An 18,192-nucleotide genomic window follows, 5' to 3' on the forward strand; every position below is an offset into this window, starting at 1 on the left:
AATGTTTTACCAAAACTGGTTATATGCAAGAGAAGTTGTATTTCTATTTTTAGTAATATATTTGTCTACATTGTATGATTTCACAACACAAAGTGATGGTGTGCTTATTTATTGGGTCTGGAATATGTATTTTCAAATAAAGGTGGAAGAAGTTAGCCAAATTGGGATGGAAGCAAGTAGAAACGAATTGCAAAACTGCAAATGGTGAAAATCTGAAATAAAAACAGGAATGCCTAGAAATATTCAATCAGTATTTGTAAAGAGAAAAGACATTTTAATGTTTTGGCTGTAGATCCTTCATCTGAAATAGGTACTGAAAAGCTGGAAAGAGATGAAACTAATAGATGATATGAGAAGATCTTAGAATCATCGAATGATGCAGCACAGAAGGAGGCCATTCATCCCAGCGTGCCGTTCCCTGCCCTATCCCCATAGCCCTCCTAAGTTATCCTCTTCAAGTATTTATCCAATTACCTTTTGAAAGTTGTTATTGAATCTGCTTCCACCACCCTTTCAGGCAGTGCATTCCAGATCATAACAACTCCTAAATTTCTCCTCATCTTGCCAATTACGTAAATCTGTGTCCTCTGGTTGCCGACCCTTCTGCCACTGGAAACAGTTTCTACTTATTTACTCCTATCAAAACCCTTCGTGATTTTGAACACCTCTATTACATTTCCCCTTAACCTTCTCTGCTCTAAAGAGACAACCCCAGGTTCTCTATCCATGTAACTGAAGTCCCACATCCCTGGTACCATTCTAGTAAATCTCCTCTGCACTCTCTCTAAGGCCTTGACATCCTTCATTGGCTTTGGCAGGAAGCAAAGGGTACTGGTCGACGGGTGTTTTTGAGACTGGAAGGCTGTTTCCAGTGGGGTGCCACAGGGCTCGGTACTATGTCCTTTGCTTTTTGTGGTATACATTAACGATTTGGACTTAAACGTAGGGGGCATGATTAAGAAATTTGCGGAGGACACAAAGATAGGCCGTATGGTTGATAGTGAGGAGGAAAGCTGTAGATTACAGGAAGATATCAATGGACTAGTCAGATGGGCAGAAAAGTGGCAAATGGAGTTCAACCTGGAGAAGTGTGAGGTATTGCATTTGGGGAGAGCGAACAAGGCAAGGGAATACACAATAAATGGGAAGATACTGAGAGGTGTAGAGGAAGTGAGGGACCTTGGAGTGCATATCCACAGATCCCTGAAGGTAGCAGGACAGTTAGATAAGGTGATTAAGAAGGCATATGGAATGCTTTCCTTTATTAGCCAAGGCATAGAATATAAAAGCAGGGATGTTATACTGGAACTGTATAAAACACTAGGCCACAGCTTGAGTACTGTGCACAGTTCTGGTCACCACATTACAGGAAGGATGTAATTGCACTAGAGAGGGTGCTGAGGAGATTCATGAGGATGTTGCCAGGATTGGAGAATTTTAGCTATGATGACAGATTGGATAGGCTGGGGTTGTTTTCCATGATAGAGGAGGCTGAGGGGTGATTTGATTGAAGTGTACAAAATTATGAGGGGCCTAGATAGAGTGGATAGGAAGGATCTATTTCCATTAACGGAGGGGTCAATAACCAGCGGGCATAAATTTAAAGTGATTGGTAGAAGGATTAGAGTGGAAATGAGGAAAAATGTTTTCACCCAGAGGGTGGTGGGGGTCTGGAACTCACTGTCTGAGAGGGTGGTAGAGGCAGAAACCCTCAACTCATTTGAAAAAAAAATTCCTGGATGTGCACCTGAGGAGCCGTGACCTACAAGGCTACGGACCAAATGCGGGAAAGTGGGATTAGGTTGGGTGGCTCGTTTCTCAGCCGGCGTGGACACGATGGGCCGAATGGCCTCCTTCTGTGCAGTAAATTTTCTATGATCCTTCCTAAAGTGTGGTGTCTAGGATTGGATACAATACTCCAGCTGGGGCCTAACCAGTGATTTATAAAGATTTAGCATAACTTTCTTGCTTTTGTACTTGATGCCTCTGTTTATAAAGCCAAGGATCCTGTATGCCTCTTTAACAGCCTTCTCAACTTGTCCTGCCACCATCAAAGATTTGTGTACATACACTCCCAGATCTCTCTGCTCCTGCACTCCCATTAAAATTGTACCATTTAATTTATATTGCCTCCTCATTCTTCCAACTAAAATGCATCACTTCATGCTTATCTGTGTTAAATTGCATCTGCCATGTGTCTCCCTGAAGTCTGTTTACTCACTGTTTACAACATTTCCAAATTTGATGTCATTGCAAACTTTGAAATTATGCCCTGTATACCCAAGTCCAGATCATCAATATATATCAAAAAGAGCAGTGGTCCTAATACCGACCCCTGTATACTTTCCTTCAGTCTGAAAAATAACTTTTTACCACTACTCTCTGCTTTCTGTCTCTTAGCTAATTTTGTATCCACGCTGCCACTGTCCCTTTAATCCCAGGGTCTTCAATTTTGCTAACAAGTATTATATGGTACTTTTATCAAATGCCTATTGAAAGTCCATATACACACCATCAACCTTCTTCGTTACTTCATCAAAGAACTCAATCAAGTTAGTCAAACGCGATTTTCCTTTAACAAATCCGTGCTGGCTGTCATTTATTAACCCATGCTTTTCCAAGTGACAATTTTGTGTCTGATTATTGTCTCTGAAAGTTTCCCCACTACCGACATTAAGCTGACTGGCTTGTAGTTGCTGGTTTATCCCTCCTCCTGTTTTGGAACAGGGGTGTAACATTTGCAGTCCTCTGGCACCGCTCCCATATCTAAGGAAGGTATCATCTCAATAAGGCAATGAACAGGCACTAAAAGAACAAAAGGGCATGAAAATAATTAACTATGGTGATTTAAATAATGTTTAAGTATAAATAACATAGTTCTGGAACATTTAATGCTAGAAAATGTTCCCATCACAACTATTTATTGCTAAAATTCTGTACACAGGGGAGGGGTGTCGAAGCCTCGAGGGCTGGAATTTTTCAGGCATCAGTCACAAAGGTGGCAAAGCTCAGAGTTTGTCATCAAGACTGGTGTCAACCTATACCAATGCTGAGCATTGTTATAAAGGCATCTGGGTTCTTGGCCAATGCAACATCGAGCTAGTTAGAGTTTCCTGTGCCAGTGGTACAAGACAACCTTTCTCTTCCACTGCTATCTGTCCAGATCAAGATATTTGACTCCAACGGAGTATCATCTTTCCTTCCATCTAGCAGATTGTGATTTTCCACAGTTGTTGATTTTATATTTGCAAATCTGTAACAGACTCATCTTGTCTCTGGGTTGTTTGCAGGTCATTAGCCTGTCTTTCAAATCCCTACCAGGAGGACCAGTGGACTGCCTTTTTTCTGGCTTCTACCTTTTGACCTAGGGCCACCCAAGCCCCATATCAGGAATTATGTTCTCCCCAACCTAGCTTTCAGAGTCCTAGAAGGATGCAAGCCTTCCCACCACATCAAGATCCTACATCAGGGATAGTGTTGCAAATGCGGGCTTCAGCCTGTTGAAACCTTTGCTTCTGCATCAGTAATTGGATTATAGTTCCAATTAACACTAATAAGATGGTTGCTGGGAACATTTGGCTGACACTTGGTATTGGTCATGCATGTAGTAATGTTGGAGAAGGAATTCAGTGACCCAGACATTTGTGAGAGCCCCTTCGGCCTATGATTATTGTCCCCCTCTTGAAAGAAATGATTGATTTTGTCCAGATGACTTCAGTGCAGCTGTAACATCTGGCTTTGGCACCGGTCCCTTTTGACAATGGCCCGGATTTCTTAAAAACGTGTGTTGTAGTAATAGCTCGTCAATGGTATGCGCCGTTATTCCAGCGTAGAAGTTCCAAAAATAACGACGTAAGTAAGTAATGCCATTATTTACACTGTGCCATAATTTCATTGGACTTCTGATCTGTTCTGCCAACACCCTCAATGAAACTGAGAAAAGTTCATTACCATAGCTCTGCCCACCAATGCAGTCAATGATGATTGTGAATTTCCTGGATTTACGTTCCTTATTATACCTCAGCCATTTAGACTGAAAAGTAATGGTACGTGTAACCTGGTATTGACCTGATTTATGGCCCTCACATGACTCTCAGCCTGAGAGGACAACAAAGGGACTATTAAAGTTGTAGAACCTCATCCCTTCAGTCTGGAAATTGTCCTTAGATTTTCTTTTCTGATTCTCTGTTTTGCCATCCAAAGTCCTGTGAGCATCTGAAGGCAATTCTTTCAGGACCCCCATTCCTCTACATGTTAAGAAGGTGAAAGGATTGCAATGGCCTATCCACTTGGCATTCCCCTGTTATTGATTATCATGGACAACATAGAGGGGGAGAAGCGGGAGGAGGCACGGCACCAGGGCCGGAGACCTCACTGAAGTCTTTTTTTGAGGAAACGCTGAAGTCCGAAAACTCGGAAAGCCCAGAAACTGCTTCTCTTGCCTGTCCTGGTCAGATCATTGTACTTTTTCTGGCACTGGTACCCTGAACGTGGTATCACCAAAGTGGCGCTCGGGGCCTTAGCCACATCCCTCCATGCCACCTGGCTCAACTTGCAGGATCCCTCCCCCTTGATGTCTTCTGTAGCTGAACTTCTCTATGCTCTACTTAATAAGGACCCGCAGGTGCTCAGCCCCATATTCGCCGCCCTTTTCTTTGACTCTTCCTGATCCAGCAACATATCTGTGGAAAAGGGGAATGTGCAGACATTGGATATTACTTTTCAGTGTTTTGCAACAGCTAACCTTCTTAAAAATTGATTTACAGTGGTTTCAGAACAGACAACTCACTTACTTCCTAATGCCAAACTTCACTGAGTTGTGGCATCTGTTCCCATCCTTTTATTGTGGCATGTGGTAGGCCTGCAGAGTAATCCATTGGCTGCGCTGCAGATGAGGTTCCTGATTCGTCAATGAACTTTCTGCGCTGTAGTCTAATCAATATTTTTTTTTCTCCCCCAGGAAATTTTGGCGTATGTATAGTGTGAGAAGAGTGTAACTGCCTGATTTACGGCATGCGTCGTATATCGTGGTGTTCCAGGAAATTAGAGGACAAAGTAATTGTTAGTATTGGTGCTATCGCCATTGTCAATGCACAAAGTCTTAGTCCAACCTGAAGCTGGTTGTCTTTCCTAAGTAGGAGAGTTTGGTCCAGAATTGCTGGACGTTTAAAATAACTTCCCCCAGGATGAAAATAAAATTGTAGGTAGTAAAGCTTTATTTTTGGGGGTGAGGGGTGGGGTGGGGTGTTGGATGGAAGGAAGGAGGGAGAGAGGAGTTTGTGCAGTAATCAAATAGCTGAGATTTTTTAAAAATGCTCATGTTTCACTTGGCAGATTTAATATAGAAAGCTACATGTGTTGTTTCCTCTGTGAATCACAAGTATTGGTAACATTGTGGCTCAGTAGCTTTAATCTTTGCTATGGCTACAACCTGCGCGGCATTGCATAATTACCAAGATTATTTTACCAATCATGATGCTCATGACATTGTGCTGTATAAGCTCAGATAATTGAGGACTTCAAGGTTTCCACCTGAAATGCATAACTGGTTTTTAACTTTCCCTTTTACAGGGGGAAAAAGTTATTTGTGGAAGAAATTATGGCTACCTTTGATTTATAAGTAGCACCACTGTTCCTATCCCCAGGAACACTTCCAAACACCATTCCTCCCTTAAAGGTTCTGTTAAGCCAAGTTAGTTCTTTTCCCGAAACTGCAGATTTGTTCCAGGGATCAAGATGATTGAGCAAAGTCAAACAGCTGGGCTGCACAAGATCATTCATTTCACAATAGTGAATTAGCGGGAAAGGTTTTTAAAGAGGAAGAGCCGGGATGCTTTAGCCTTCTTTAAGTTTAGGAACTGATGACTTCACTTTGAATTTTATCTTTCTATCTCAACAGATATCAACCTGCACCCTTTTAAACTTCGTATATAATTTGTACAAAGTAAAGATTGATGATCAAAGAAGAATTTTAGATTGCTCACTGTAGATGTACTTAGTTTTTCGAATGTATTACAATTTTTACATGTGTAGCTCCTTCCCTGCCTACTCCTCTATTCTGAGATGTTGCTGCAATTTTTCTTGTTGGGAGTAACTGAGAATTTGTTCAGAATAAAACCATTTTCTCCTGATTAGGGAGGGTCCTTTTAATATGCATTAAGATTTAAGGAGATTATGCCTGTATGTCCCTTCCCTCATCCCTTCTTGCCCTGTACAAGTGGATGGGTTATCATATTTGTTTGAGATTAGAACCATAGAAAAGATACAGCACAGAAGGGGGCCATTTGGCCCATCGTGTCTGCGCCGACTCGAAAAACAACCAGGTGCCCATTCTAAACCCACCTTCCAGCACCCGGTCCGTAGCCCTGCAGCTTACAGCACTTTAGGTGCAGATCCAGGTACTTTTTAAAAGAGTTGAGGGTCCCTGCCTGTACCACCAATTCGGGCAGCGAATTCCGTACACCCACCACCCTCTGGATAAAAAAGGTTTTCCTTATGTCCCTGCTAATCCTTCCTCCAATCAACTTAAATCTATGTCCTCTAGTTCTTGAACTCTCCGCTAGGGGAAACAGGTACTTCCTGTCTGTCTGGGCCCCTCATAATTTTATACACCTCAATCAAGTCTCCCCTCAGTCTCCTCTGCTCCAACGAAAACAACCCCCGTTTGTCCAATCTCTCCTCGTAGCTGCAATTTTCAAGCCCTGGCAACATTCTTGTAAATCTTCTCTGCACTCTCTCCAGAGCAATTACGTCCTTTCTGTAATGTGACCAGAACTGCGCACAATATTCCAGCTGTGGCCTTACCAGCGTTTTATACAGTTCCATCATTATATCCCTGCTTTTGTATTCTATACCTCGGCTAACAATGGCGAGCATTCCGTATGCCTTCTTCACAACCTTATCTACCTGTACTGCCACCTTTAGGGACCTGTGCACATGCACTCCAAGGTGTCTCACTTCCTCTATCCCCCTCAATATATTCCCATTTACTGTGTATTCCCTTTTACTGTTTGCCCCTCCCTAAGTGCATTACCTCACACTTCTCCGGGTTGAACTCCATTTGCCACTTTTCCGCCCACTCCACCAACCCATTGATATCTTTTTGGAGTCTACAGCTATCCTCTTCACTATCAACTACATGGCCAATTTTTGTGTCGTCTGCAAATTTGCCAGTCATGCCCCCTACATTCAAGTCCAAATCATTAATATATACCACAAACAGCAAGGGACCCAACACTGAGCCCTGTGGCACACCACTGGAAGCGGATTTCCATTCGCAAAGATATCCATCGATTTTTACCCTTTGTTTCCTGTTACTGAGCCAATTTTGGATCCAATTCGCCACATTTCCCTGTATCCCATGGGCGTTTGCCTTTCTGACCAATCTGCCATGTGGGACCTTGTCAAATGCCTTACTAAAATCCATGTAGACAACATCCACTGCACTACCCTCATCGATCCTCCTTGTCACTTCCTCAAAGAATTCAATCAGATTTGTAAGGCATAACCTTCCCTGAACAAATCCACGCTGAATATCCCTGATTAAACCATGCCTTTCCAAGTGACAGTTTATCCTATCTCTCAGTATTGATTCTAATAGTTTGCCCACCACCGAGGTAAGACTGACCGGCTTATAATTGTTTGGCCTTTCCGTCGTACCCTTTTTAAACAATGGTACTATGTTTGCAGTCCTCCGGTACCTCCCCTGTATCTAGTGAGGATTGGAAAATGATCCTCAGAGCATCCACTATTTCCTCCCTGGCTTCCTTCAATAGTCTAGGAAACAATCCATCCAGCCCTGGTGACTTATCAACTTTCAAGGATTCCAGTCCCTCTCGTACTTCCTCTCTCGTTATGTTTACCTTATCCGATATTTCACACCTCTCCTCTTTACTACGTCCGGATCATCCCTTTCCTTTGTGAATACGGAGACAAAATATTCACTTAAAACCCTATCCACATCCTCTGCTTCTACACACAAGTTACCCTTATCATCCCTGATAGGTCCCACCTTTTCCTTAGCTATCCTCTTGTTCTTAATGTACTGATAAAACATCTTTGGGTTTTCTTTAATCTTACTAGCTAATATTTTTTCATGCCCTCTCTTTGCTTTCCTTATTTCCTTTTTTACATCATCCCTGTACTTCTATACTTCTCTAAGCTTTCTGCAGTATTTAGTTTTCTGTGACCGTCATAAGCTTTCTTTTTCTGCTTTATCTTGCCCTGCATATTTCTCGACAACCAGGGGCTCTAAATTTGGCAGCGCCACCCTTTTTCTTTGCGGGAACGTGTCTGCATTGTACCCGTAGAATTTCACTTTTTAGTACCTCCCACTGGCTTGCCACTGCTTTCTCCAAGTAGTTGTGTCCTGTCCACTTCTGCCAAATCACCTCTTAGTTCTGTAAAATTTGCCTTCCCCCAATTTAAAACATTTACTCCTGATTTAACTGTCCTTTTCCATAATAATGCTAAAACTAACTGAATTGTGGTCACTATCCCCAATATGGTCACCCACTGTCACTTCACCCATTTGCCCATCTTCATTTCCCAGGACTAAATCTAGAATTGCATCCCCTCTTGTTGGGCTTGTCATGTACTGGCTAAAAATGTTCTCCTGGACATCGATCAGAAATTTTGTGCCTTCCGTGCCCCTCACACTGTTTGAATCCCAGTTGATGTTAGGGTAGTTGAAGTCCCCTACTATTATTGCCCTCTTATTTTTGCACTTAGAAATTTGCCTAGATATTTGTTCTTCGATCTCCCTTTCGCTATTCGGGGGTCTATAGTACACACCTTGTAGCGTGACTGCTCCTTTTTTATTTCTTAGCTCAACGCATATGGCCTCGATTGATGATCCATTTAGCATATCATCCCTTCTCACAACTGTAATTGATTCTTTAACCAATAATGCTACCCCCCCCCCTCCTTTTTTTATCACCCACTCTATCCTGCCTGAAAACTCTATATTCAGGGATATTGAGCTGCCAATTATCCTGCTCTTTAAGCCAGGTTTCCATTATAGCAATGATATCATGCTGCCATGTGTCTATCTGTGCCCTTAGCTCATCTGTTTTGTTTGTGATACTCCTTGCATTGAAGTATATACCCTTTAACCCCGTCAAATTCCTGTGCTGAACACTATTTAACCTTTGCTTCTTCTGCCTTTCTGAGTCGCTAACTACATCACTAACTGCTTTTCTACTTCCCGTTTCCTGGTCTGAATTTGTCCTATCTGTACTTGCCCTTTGGTTCCCATCCCCCTGCCATACTAGTTTAAACCCTCCATAACAGAACTAGCAAATACCCCCGCGAGGATATTGGTCCCGGTTCTGCTTGGGTGCAACCCGTCCAGCTTGTACAGGTCCCGCCTTTCCCAGAATCGGTCCCAAAGCCTCAGGAATTTAAACCCCTCCCTCCGACACCATCTCTCAAGCCACGCATCTGGTCTATTCTGCTATTTCTGCTCTCGCTAGCATATGGCACGGGGAGTAATCCTGAGATTACTACCTTGGAGGTCCTGCTTTTTAATTTATTTCCTAACTCCCTATATTCTGCTTTCAGTACCTCATCCCTTTTTTTTAAACCAATGTCGTTGGTACCGATATGGACTACGACCTCTGGCTGTTCACCCTCTCCCTTCAGAATGTCCTGCAGCTGCTCCGTGACATCCTTGACCCTAGCACCAGGGAGGGAACATACCATCCTGGAGTCACATCTGCGGCCGCAGAAACGCCTATCTGTTCCCCTTACGATGGAATCCCCTATCACCATTGCTCTCCCGTTCTTTTTCCTCCCCTCCTGGGACATTGGGACCGGTTCTGGGGAAGGTGGGACCTGTACAAGCGGGACCGATGTCCTCCCGGGGGTGTTTGCTAGTGCTATTGGGAAAGGTTTAAACTAGAATGGCAGGGGGATGGGAACCTGAGCAGGGAGACAGAGGAGGGGGAAACAAGGATAGAAACAAAAGACAGAAAGAGAAGAAGCAATAGTGGAAGGCAGAGAAAATCAGGGCGAAAAACAAATAGGGTCATTGTGCAAAATAAAACTAAGATGACTAGCAATCTTAAAAAGACAAGTCTAAAGGCATTGTGTCTTAATGCGCGGAGCATTCGCAACAAGGTAGATGAATTAACAGCGCAGATAGATATTAACGGGTATGATATAGTTGCGATTACGGAGACATGGCTGCAGGGTGACCAAGGATGGGAACTGAACATCCAGGGGTATTCAATATTTAGGAAGGACAGGCAAAAAGGGAAAGGAGGTGGGGTAGCGTTGCTAGTAAAGGAGGAAATCAATGCAATAGTGAGGAAGGATATTGGCTCGGAAAATCATGATGTGGAATCTCTACGGGTGGAGCTAAGAATCACCAAGGGGCAGAAAACGTTGGGGGTTGTCTATAAGCCCCCAAACAGTAGTGGAGATGTAGGGGAGGGCATTAAACAGGAAATTAGAGACGCATGCAAGAAGGATACAACTATAATCATGGGTGACTTTAATTTACATATAGATTAGTCAAACCAAATTAGCAATAATACTGTGGGGGAGGAATTCCTGGCATGTGTACGTGATGGATTTCTAGACCAATACATTGAGGAACCAACTAGAGAACAGGCGATCCTAGACTGGGTATTGTGCAATGAGAAAGGATTAATTAGCAATGTTGTTGTGCAGGGTCCCTTAGGGCAGAGCGATCATAACATGATAGAATTCCTCACTAAGATGGAGAGTGAAGTAGTTGAATCCGAAACTAGAGTCCTGAATCTAAATAAAGGAAATTACGAAAGTATGAGGTGTGAGTTGGCTAGGATAGATTGGGGAACTTTACTAAAAGGGATGGCGGTGGATAGGCAATGGCTAATATTTAAAGAACGTGTGCAGGAATTACAACAATTATTCATTCCTGTCTGGCGCAAAAATAAAACAGGAAAGGTGGCTGAACCGTGGCTTACAAAAGAAATTAGGGATAGTATTAGATCCAAAGAGGAGACATATAAAATTACCAGAAAAAGTGGCAAGCCTGAGGATTGCGAGCAGTTCAGAATTCAGCAAAGGAGGACAAAGGGATTGATTAAGAGGGGAAAAATAGAGTATGAGAGTAAACTAGCAGGGAACATAAAAACTGACTGTAAAAGTTTCTATGAATATGTCAAGAGAAAAAGATTAGTGAAGACAAATGTTGGTCCCTTACAGTCAGAAATGGGGGAAATTATAATGGGGAACAAAGAAATGGCAGAACAATTAAACACATACTTTGGTTCTGTCTTCACAAAGGAGGACACAAATAACCTCCCGGAAATGTTAGGGAACCAAGGGTCTAGTAAGAGGGAGGAACTGAAGGAAATCAGTATTAGTAAAAAAAATAGTGCTAGGGAAATTAATGGGGATAAAGGCTGACAAATCCCCAGGGCCTGATAATCTACATCCCAGAGTACTAAAGGAAGTGACCCTGGAAATAGTGGATGCATTGGTGGTCATCTTCCAAAATTCTACAGACTCTGGAACAGTTCCTACAGATTGAAGGGTAGCAAATGTAACCCCACTATTTAAAAAAGGAGGGAGAGAAAAAACAGTGAATTACAGACCAGTTAGCCTAACATCAGTAGTGGGGAAGATGCTCGAGTCTATTATAAAGGATGTGATAACAGAACACTTGGAAGGCATTTACGGGATTGGACAAAGTCAGCATAGGTTTATGAAAGGGAAATCATGCTTAACAAATCTACTGGAGTTTTTTGAGAATGTAACTAGTAGAATAGATAGGGGAGAACCAATTGATATGGTGTATTTGGATTTTCAGAAGGCTTTTGATAAGGTCCCACACAAGAGGTTAGTGTGCAAAATTAAAGCACATGGGATTGCGGCAATATACTGGCATGAATTGAGAATTGGTTGACAGACAGGAAACAGAGAGTAGGAATAAACGGGTCTTTTTCCAGGTGGCAGGCAGTGACTAGTGGGGTACCGCAGGGATCAGTGCTTGGGCCCCAGCTATTCACAATATATATCAATGATTTGGATGAGGGAACGGAATGTAACATTTCCAAGTTTGCAGATGACACAAAGCTGGGGTGGAATATGAGCTGTGAGGAGGATGCAAAGAGGCTCCAATGTGATTTCGACAAGTTGGGTGAGTGGGCAAGAACATGGCAGATGCAGTAACATGGATAAACGTGAGGTTATCCACTTTGGTTGTAAAAACAGAAAGGCAGATTATTATCTGAATGGTGATAGATTGGGAAAAGGGGAGGTGCAACGAGACCTGGGTGTCTTTGTACACCAGTCGCTGAAAGGGAGCATTCAGGTGCAGCAAGCAGTTAGGAAGGTGAATGGTATGTTGGCGTTCATTGCAAGAGGATTTGAGTACAGGAACAGGGATGTCTTATTGCAGTTATACAGGACCTTGGTGAGACCACATCTGGAGTATTGTGTGCAGTTTTGGTCTCCTTATCTGAGGAAGGATGTCCTTGCCATGGAGGGAGTGCAACAAAGGTTTACCAGGCTGATTCGTGGGATGGCAGGACTGATGTATGAGGAGAGATTGGGTTGACTAGGCCTATATTCACTAGAGTTTAGAAGAATGAGAGGTGATCTCATCGAAACATATAAAATTCTAACCAGACTAGACAGACTAGATGCAGGGAGGATGTTCCCGATGGCTGGGGAGTCCAGAACCAGGGGTCACAGTCTCAGGATATGGGGTATGCCATTCGGAACCGAGATGAAGAGAAATTTCTTCTCTCAAAGGGTGGTGAACCTGTGGAATTCTCTACCACAGAAGGCAGTGGAGGCCAAGTCATTAGATGTATTCAAGAATGAGATAGATATATTTCTTAATGCTGAAGGGATCAAGGGATATGGGGAAAAGCGGGAGCAGGGTACTGAGTTAGACGATCAGCCATGATCATTTTGAATGGCGGAGCAGGCCTCAAGGACCGAATGGCCTACTCTTGCTCCTATCTTCTATGTTTCTATGAACAAAATCCAACTTTTTTAAAGTTTACGTTGAAATAACATTAAGTACTGAAGCACTTTGAGGTCGTGAGGTTATGAAAGGGGCTATATAAATGTAAGTTTTCTTTCTTTTTAATAGGGGCCACTGTAAACCTAGAGGACTTTTTGTTGTTGGAGCTTCTACGGTGGTTTAAACGAGATTTTTTCCAATGGGTAGATTCTCTTCCCTGTAATAGCTGTGGAGAAGCAACAGAGTCATCGGGTTCACTTCCACCATCCAGTGAAGATTTAAGATGGGGTGCTGAAAGAGTTGAAAATCACCTTTGCAGTAAATGTCATACCAGCAATCGATTTCCAAGGTATGCATCACCGCAAAATGTGGTGTGCAGAATAATATGACTGCATGGAAATTTGTTCTACATGATTCAATTTTTTGGCTTCTGTATTATAATTCTGTAGTTGATTAGTATGTCACTGTGTACTTTATTTAAAGCGACTTTTGAACAGTAATTTAGAAGTTAAGTTGTCAAATACAAAATTGTAATGCGACTGACTCTTCATCAGCTAAAGCAAGTCTACGACAAGATAATTATTAAGACTTGCTCACTAAATAGCGAATCATTGTCAGAAATGAAAATTGAGAACTCCCTATAGTGAATTTTGTGATTTCAGTTTATTTTTGCATTTTACATGTGATACCTAATTTGGTTTGAGTTATTCTGTAGTCCCATGTAAACTGATTCAATTTAAAGAAAAAAAAAATCCAGCACAACTCAGTCATCAACAGGAATTCAGTTAAACTGGTTAAACACCAAAAGCACCAGTTAATTATTGGCTCACTTTAAAGGTATTGAGGACAGAACAGGAAAAAATTTGATGTATTAGTAACACCACCTTATTTCACTGCTTCTACTCAGTCTTAGAAACAATATTGTTAATGTAATTGCAAACAGCTAACAACAATATTCAATTCAATACATGGTATGTTCAGAATTACAGTACTGCAGCCTTAGTTGAGTTCATATCAGTATAACATTGCCATTCAATATTTAAAATTACAATATAGGTGTGGCAAAGTTAATTGAAAGTGTGCACTTCCCCTTTCAAGTCTATATCTTGGACAGTGTTAATGTAAAAACATACAACCTCTCTGCTAAAGTGACAGTAGTTCTCTACAATTCTTTTGCGTCCTGGTTATTAAGTATACTTTTCGTACAACAACTTGCATCAATATGGTGCCTTTAACGTAGGAAAATGCATCAAGGCGCTTCACAAAAGCATAACCAGACAAAAATTGATGACGAGCCAAACGATGAGATATCAGGAGAGGTAACTAAAAGCTTGGTCAAAGAGGTGGGTTTTAAGGAGGGTCTAAAAGGAGGAGAGAAAGAGAGAGAGAGGTGGCGAGGTTTAAGCTGGGAATTGCAGAACTTAGGATCTAGATGGCTGAAGGCACGGCTGCCAATGGTGAGGCGAAAGGAGTGGGGGATGTCTAAGAGGCCAGAGATGGAGGAACACTGAGTTCTAGGGGGGTGTAGGGCTGGAAGAGGTTACAGAAATACGGAGGGGTGAGGCTATTGAGGGATTTGAACACGAGGATGAGGATTTTAAAATCAAGGTGTTGGTGAACTGGGAGCCAATGTATGTCAGAGAATACAGGGGTGATGGGTGAGTGGGAGTTGGTGCGAGTTAGAATAGGGGTAGCAGAGTTTCGAATGAACTCAAGTTTATGGAGGATGAAAGCTAGGAGGCGGGCCAGGAGAGCCTTGGAATAGTCGAGTCTGGAGGTGACAAAATCACGGTTGAGGATTTCAGCACCGGGTGAGGCAGGGGCAGAGACGGGTGATGTTACGGAGGTGGAAGTAGGCGGTCTTTGTGATGGATAGATTATGGGGCAGAAGCTCAGCTCGGAGTCAGATAGGATGCCAAGGTTGTGAATAGTCTGGTTTGGCCAGGGAGGGAGATGGAATCTGTGGTGAAGGAACGGAGTTGATGATGGGGCTGACGACTATGGCTTTGGTCTTCCCTGTGTTTAACTGAAGGAAATTACAGTCCATCCAGTACTGGATGTCGGACAAGCAGACAGACAAAGTAAGGCAGTGAAGGGTAGAAATAGATGGTGGAGAGGTAGAGCTGGGTTTTGACAGCGTACATGTGGAAGCTGACGTCATGTCTTCGGATGATGTCATCGAGGGGTAGCTTATAGATAAGAAATTGGATAGATTCTTGGGGGGACTCCAGAGGTAATGGTGCAGGAAGTGAATTCATTGCAGGAGTTTCTGTGGCTACGATTGGGAGGTATAAATTGAACTAAGTTAGGGCAGTCCCGCTAAGCTGAACAATGGAGGAGAGACGGAGGAGAATGGTGTGGTTGACCATTTTAAAGGTTGCAGAGAGGACAAGGAGGGATAATGCACCATAGTCACAGTCTCAGAGGATGTCATTTGCGATTTTTATAAGGGCCATTTCAGTGCTGTGGAAGGGGCAAAAACTTGATTGACGAGGTTCAAACACAGAGTTGCAGGAAAGATGGGCATGGATTTGGGAGGTGACAACATGTTCAAGGACTTTAGAGAGGAAAGGGAGGTTTGAGATGGAGCAGTAATTTGCATGGACAGAGGGTCAAGGTTGGGTCTTTTGATGAGTGGGTGATGACAGCGTTTTGAAAGGGAGGGGGTCAGTACCTGAGGAGGGAACCAATTATAATATTGGCTAGCATGGGGGCAGGAATGGAAGTTTGGTGGTCAACAGTTTAATGGGAATAGGATCAAGAGAGAAAAAGGTTGATCTCATGGACAAGATGAGCCCAGAGAGGGCATGAGGGAAGATGGGAGTGAAGCTAGAGAAGGACGCGGGTTCAGGACCAGGGCGGCGGGAACTTTGTGGGAAATTTAGCTTGGACAAGGGGAACGTGGAGTTGCGGCAGAGGCAGGGTGGTCTCAATCTTAGTGACAAAGAAATCCTTGTGCTCCTCACACTTGTTATTGGAGGGGCAGGGGAGAGGAGTTTGAGGAAACGATTGGTAGTGGAGAAAAGAAGCCGGGTGTTATCTTTGCATTCTAGGATAATCCTGGAGTTTTTTTTCTAGGGGCGGTCGCAGAAGGAAGTTTGTTTGGAAAGAGGAAGGGGAACGTGAGGAATTGAAGGAAGTGATCAGAGTTGGCCTTTTCTGTGATTGAGATGCTAGGAATAGAGGCCACATAAGATGCCAAGGTTGAGAAGGTAGCAGTTAAGATGGGTAGGAACTTTTATAGGGAGAGAGAGAGGGCAGTGTACATGAGGGAAACTGAGATAAAGGTTAAAATCCACAGGATGAGGAGTTGCTCAATGCAGAGGCTAATGCTACATGCATTATACTGATTTACTCCTTTTGTTTTTCCCAACACATTATTGAATTAAATGTTGATTTACAATAAATTGTAGCAGCTACTATTGTTGGACGACTGTGTACTAAAATAGACACAAACTTGCAGTCTTGCATCTATTTTTTTCAGAGTTTTTCTCCTATTTACTAACTACTTCTTCCTCTTGTTCAAACTTGTAAAAATATAAAGATGCCATATCTCAGAATTCTCCTAATATTGAAAGATGCCAATATCTGAATGAATCTTTGTTTCATCATAATACAGAGATGATTTAACCTCTGTCAACTGCTTATACCTTGCAGATACATGAAACTTGTAAGGGTATATTTTTCAATGATTTCAAAATAATAATAATCTAACAGCAGTGAGCTTTATGTGTACCAATTTCAATTTGTGGTGGGCCTTAAGTATTCACGGTGAGTTCCCTGCCCATTTTGGACCAATGGGGAAGTGAGAGATTGTTCAAGGAAGCCTTTGTATTTCCATGCCAACAACAGAACAATTCAGTAAGTTGTAATAACTCTAACCATGTAAAAATTGTATCTGAAAGTTGAAGTAACAAACTGAAAAATGTTCAGTGTTAACTGAAATTTTAACTGAATTGAAGGCTTGGGCCTGGGCAAACGCTGGGACCCTGGACAATCTCAGGGACTCAATTTATAAGCAAGCTCATGAAACACATCACCTGTTGAGGCTACTCAGTTCCAATTTTTCTTATTGTCAGAAATTCCATAGGAAGTCAACTAGTACTAAATAGCATACACTTTGCCATAGTCTGCTTTTGTGAATTGAAGTCAATCTTTTGAAAGGTCTAGTTTTTTTTCTATATTAAAATTGTTTACACTGAGTTTGGCAGTATATTAAATTTGACATCTTTATGCTCTGCAATATGTAGGTATAATCATGCGGAGAAGCTACTGGAAACCAGGAGGGGACGTTGTGGAGAGTGGGCCAATTGTTTCACGCTTTGCTGCAGAGCTCTGGGGTTTGAAGCAAGATATGTCTGGTGTACAACAGGTAAAATACTGTAAATTTGTATAGAGCACAGCTATGTGTTTATTTTTCTGAATTATACACATTTACACTGATTTCAGGAAATTATATCAAAATAAATGTACAGCATTTCTCCCATGTTGAGCTTGGACAATTCATTGATGGCAAGACAACAGAAGCATTATAATGGTTTTTCGCTTGTCTGCATAACATGCCAATATCTTAATATCTACATTTTTTTTGAAAAAATACACATTTACTACTTGATAAAGTGGAAAATAAAACACTTATGTTTTAGTTTAAAAGAACTAAATTATGCTAATACAGGGAGTTAATGATATGATCATTACAATTATATCACACTCAAAATTTTTTTTTAACTTCCCAAAAAAGAAGCGTTCCTCATTTTGGCAGTGTTGCCACCTGCAGACTGCACTAAATAAATGCAAGTTCTTAACCAATTAACCCTCTTTCCATAGCAATGTGTTGTAAGCATTGGAATGTTTGCATGTATGTTATAGACTTGCTATTGTAACTGCCTGACTTGACCCTGTCCTACACATGTATGTCTAATATCAGTTGTATTATATTCATTCTATGGGCATGGGTTGTTATATATGTTCAGACTTGATTCAGCGGTAACACTCCCGCATCTGAGTCAAAACTATTGATTTAAGCTCCACTCCAGAGACTTGAGCACATAATGTAGGCCAATACTTCAGTGCAGTACTGAAGATGTGCTGCACTGTCGGATGTAACGTTAAACCAAGGCCCTGTTTGCCCTCAGGTGGATGTAAAAGAGCCCATGAAGAAGAGCAAGGAGTTCTTTGGTATCCTGGCAAACATTTATCCCTCAACTGCCATCACAAAACAGATTATC

At 42.2% G+C, this 18,192-nt stretch overlaps 1 protein-coding gene across 2 annotated transcripts in view; it reads left to right on the top strand.

Annotated features, from left to right (window-relative positions):
- Positions 1–18,192, top strand: part of ngly1 (N-glycanase 1) — a 44,054-nt gene that overhangs the window by 7,811 nt on the left and 18,051 nt on the right. For both annotated transcript variants that reach the window (XM_068002839.1, XM_068002846.1), the window contains exons 5-6: positions 13,094–13,313; positions 17,215–17,336. In XM_068002839.1, coding sequence (XP_067858940.1) covers positions 13,094–13,313; positions 17,215–17,336 — 342 coding nt within the window. The remainder of the gene's footprint in view (positions 1–13,093; positions 13,314–17,214; positions 17,337–18,192) is intronic.

The sequence above is a fragment of the Heptranchias perlo genome, chromosome 2 (genome assembly GCF_035084215.1).
Source record: "Heptranchias perlo isolate sHepPer1 chromosome 2, sHepPer1.hap1, whole genome shotgun sequence".
Taxonomy (NCBI): domain Eukaryota; kingdom Metazoa; phylum Chordata; class Chondrichthyes; order Hexanchiformes; family Hexanchidae; genus Heptranchias; species Heptranchias perlo.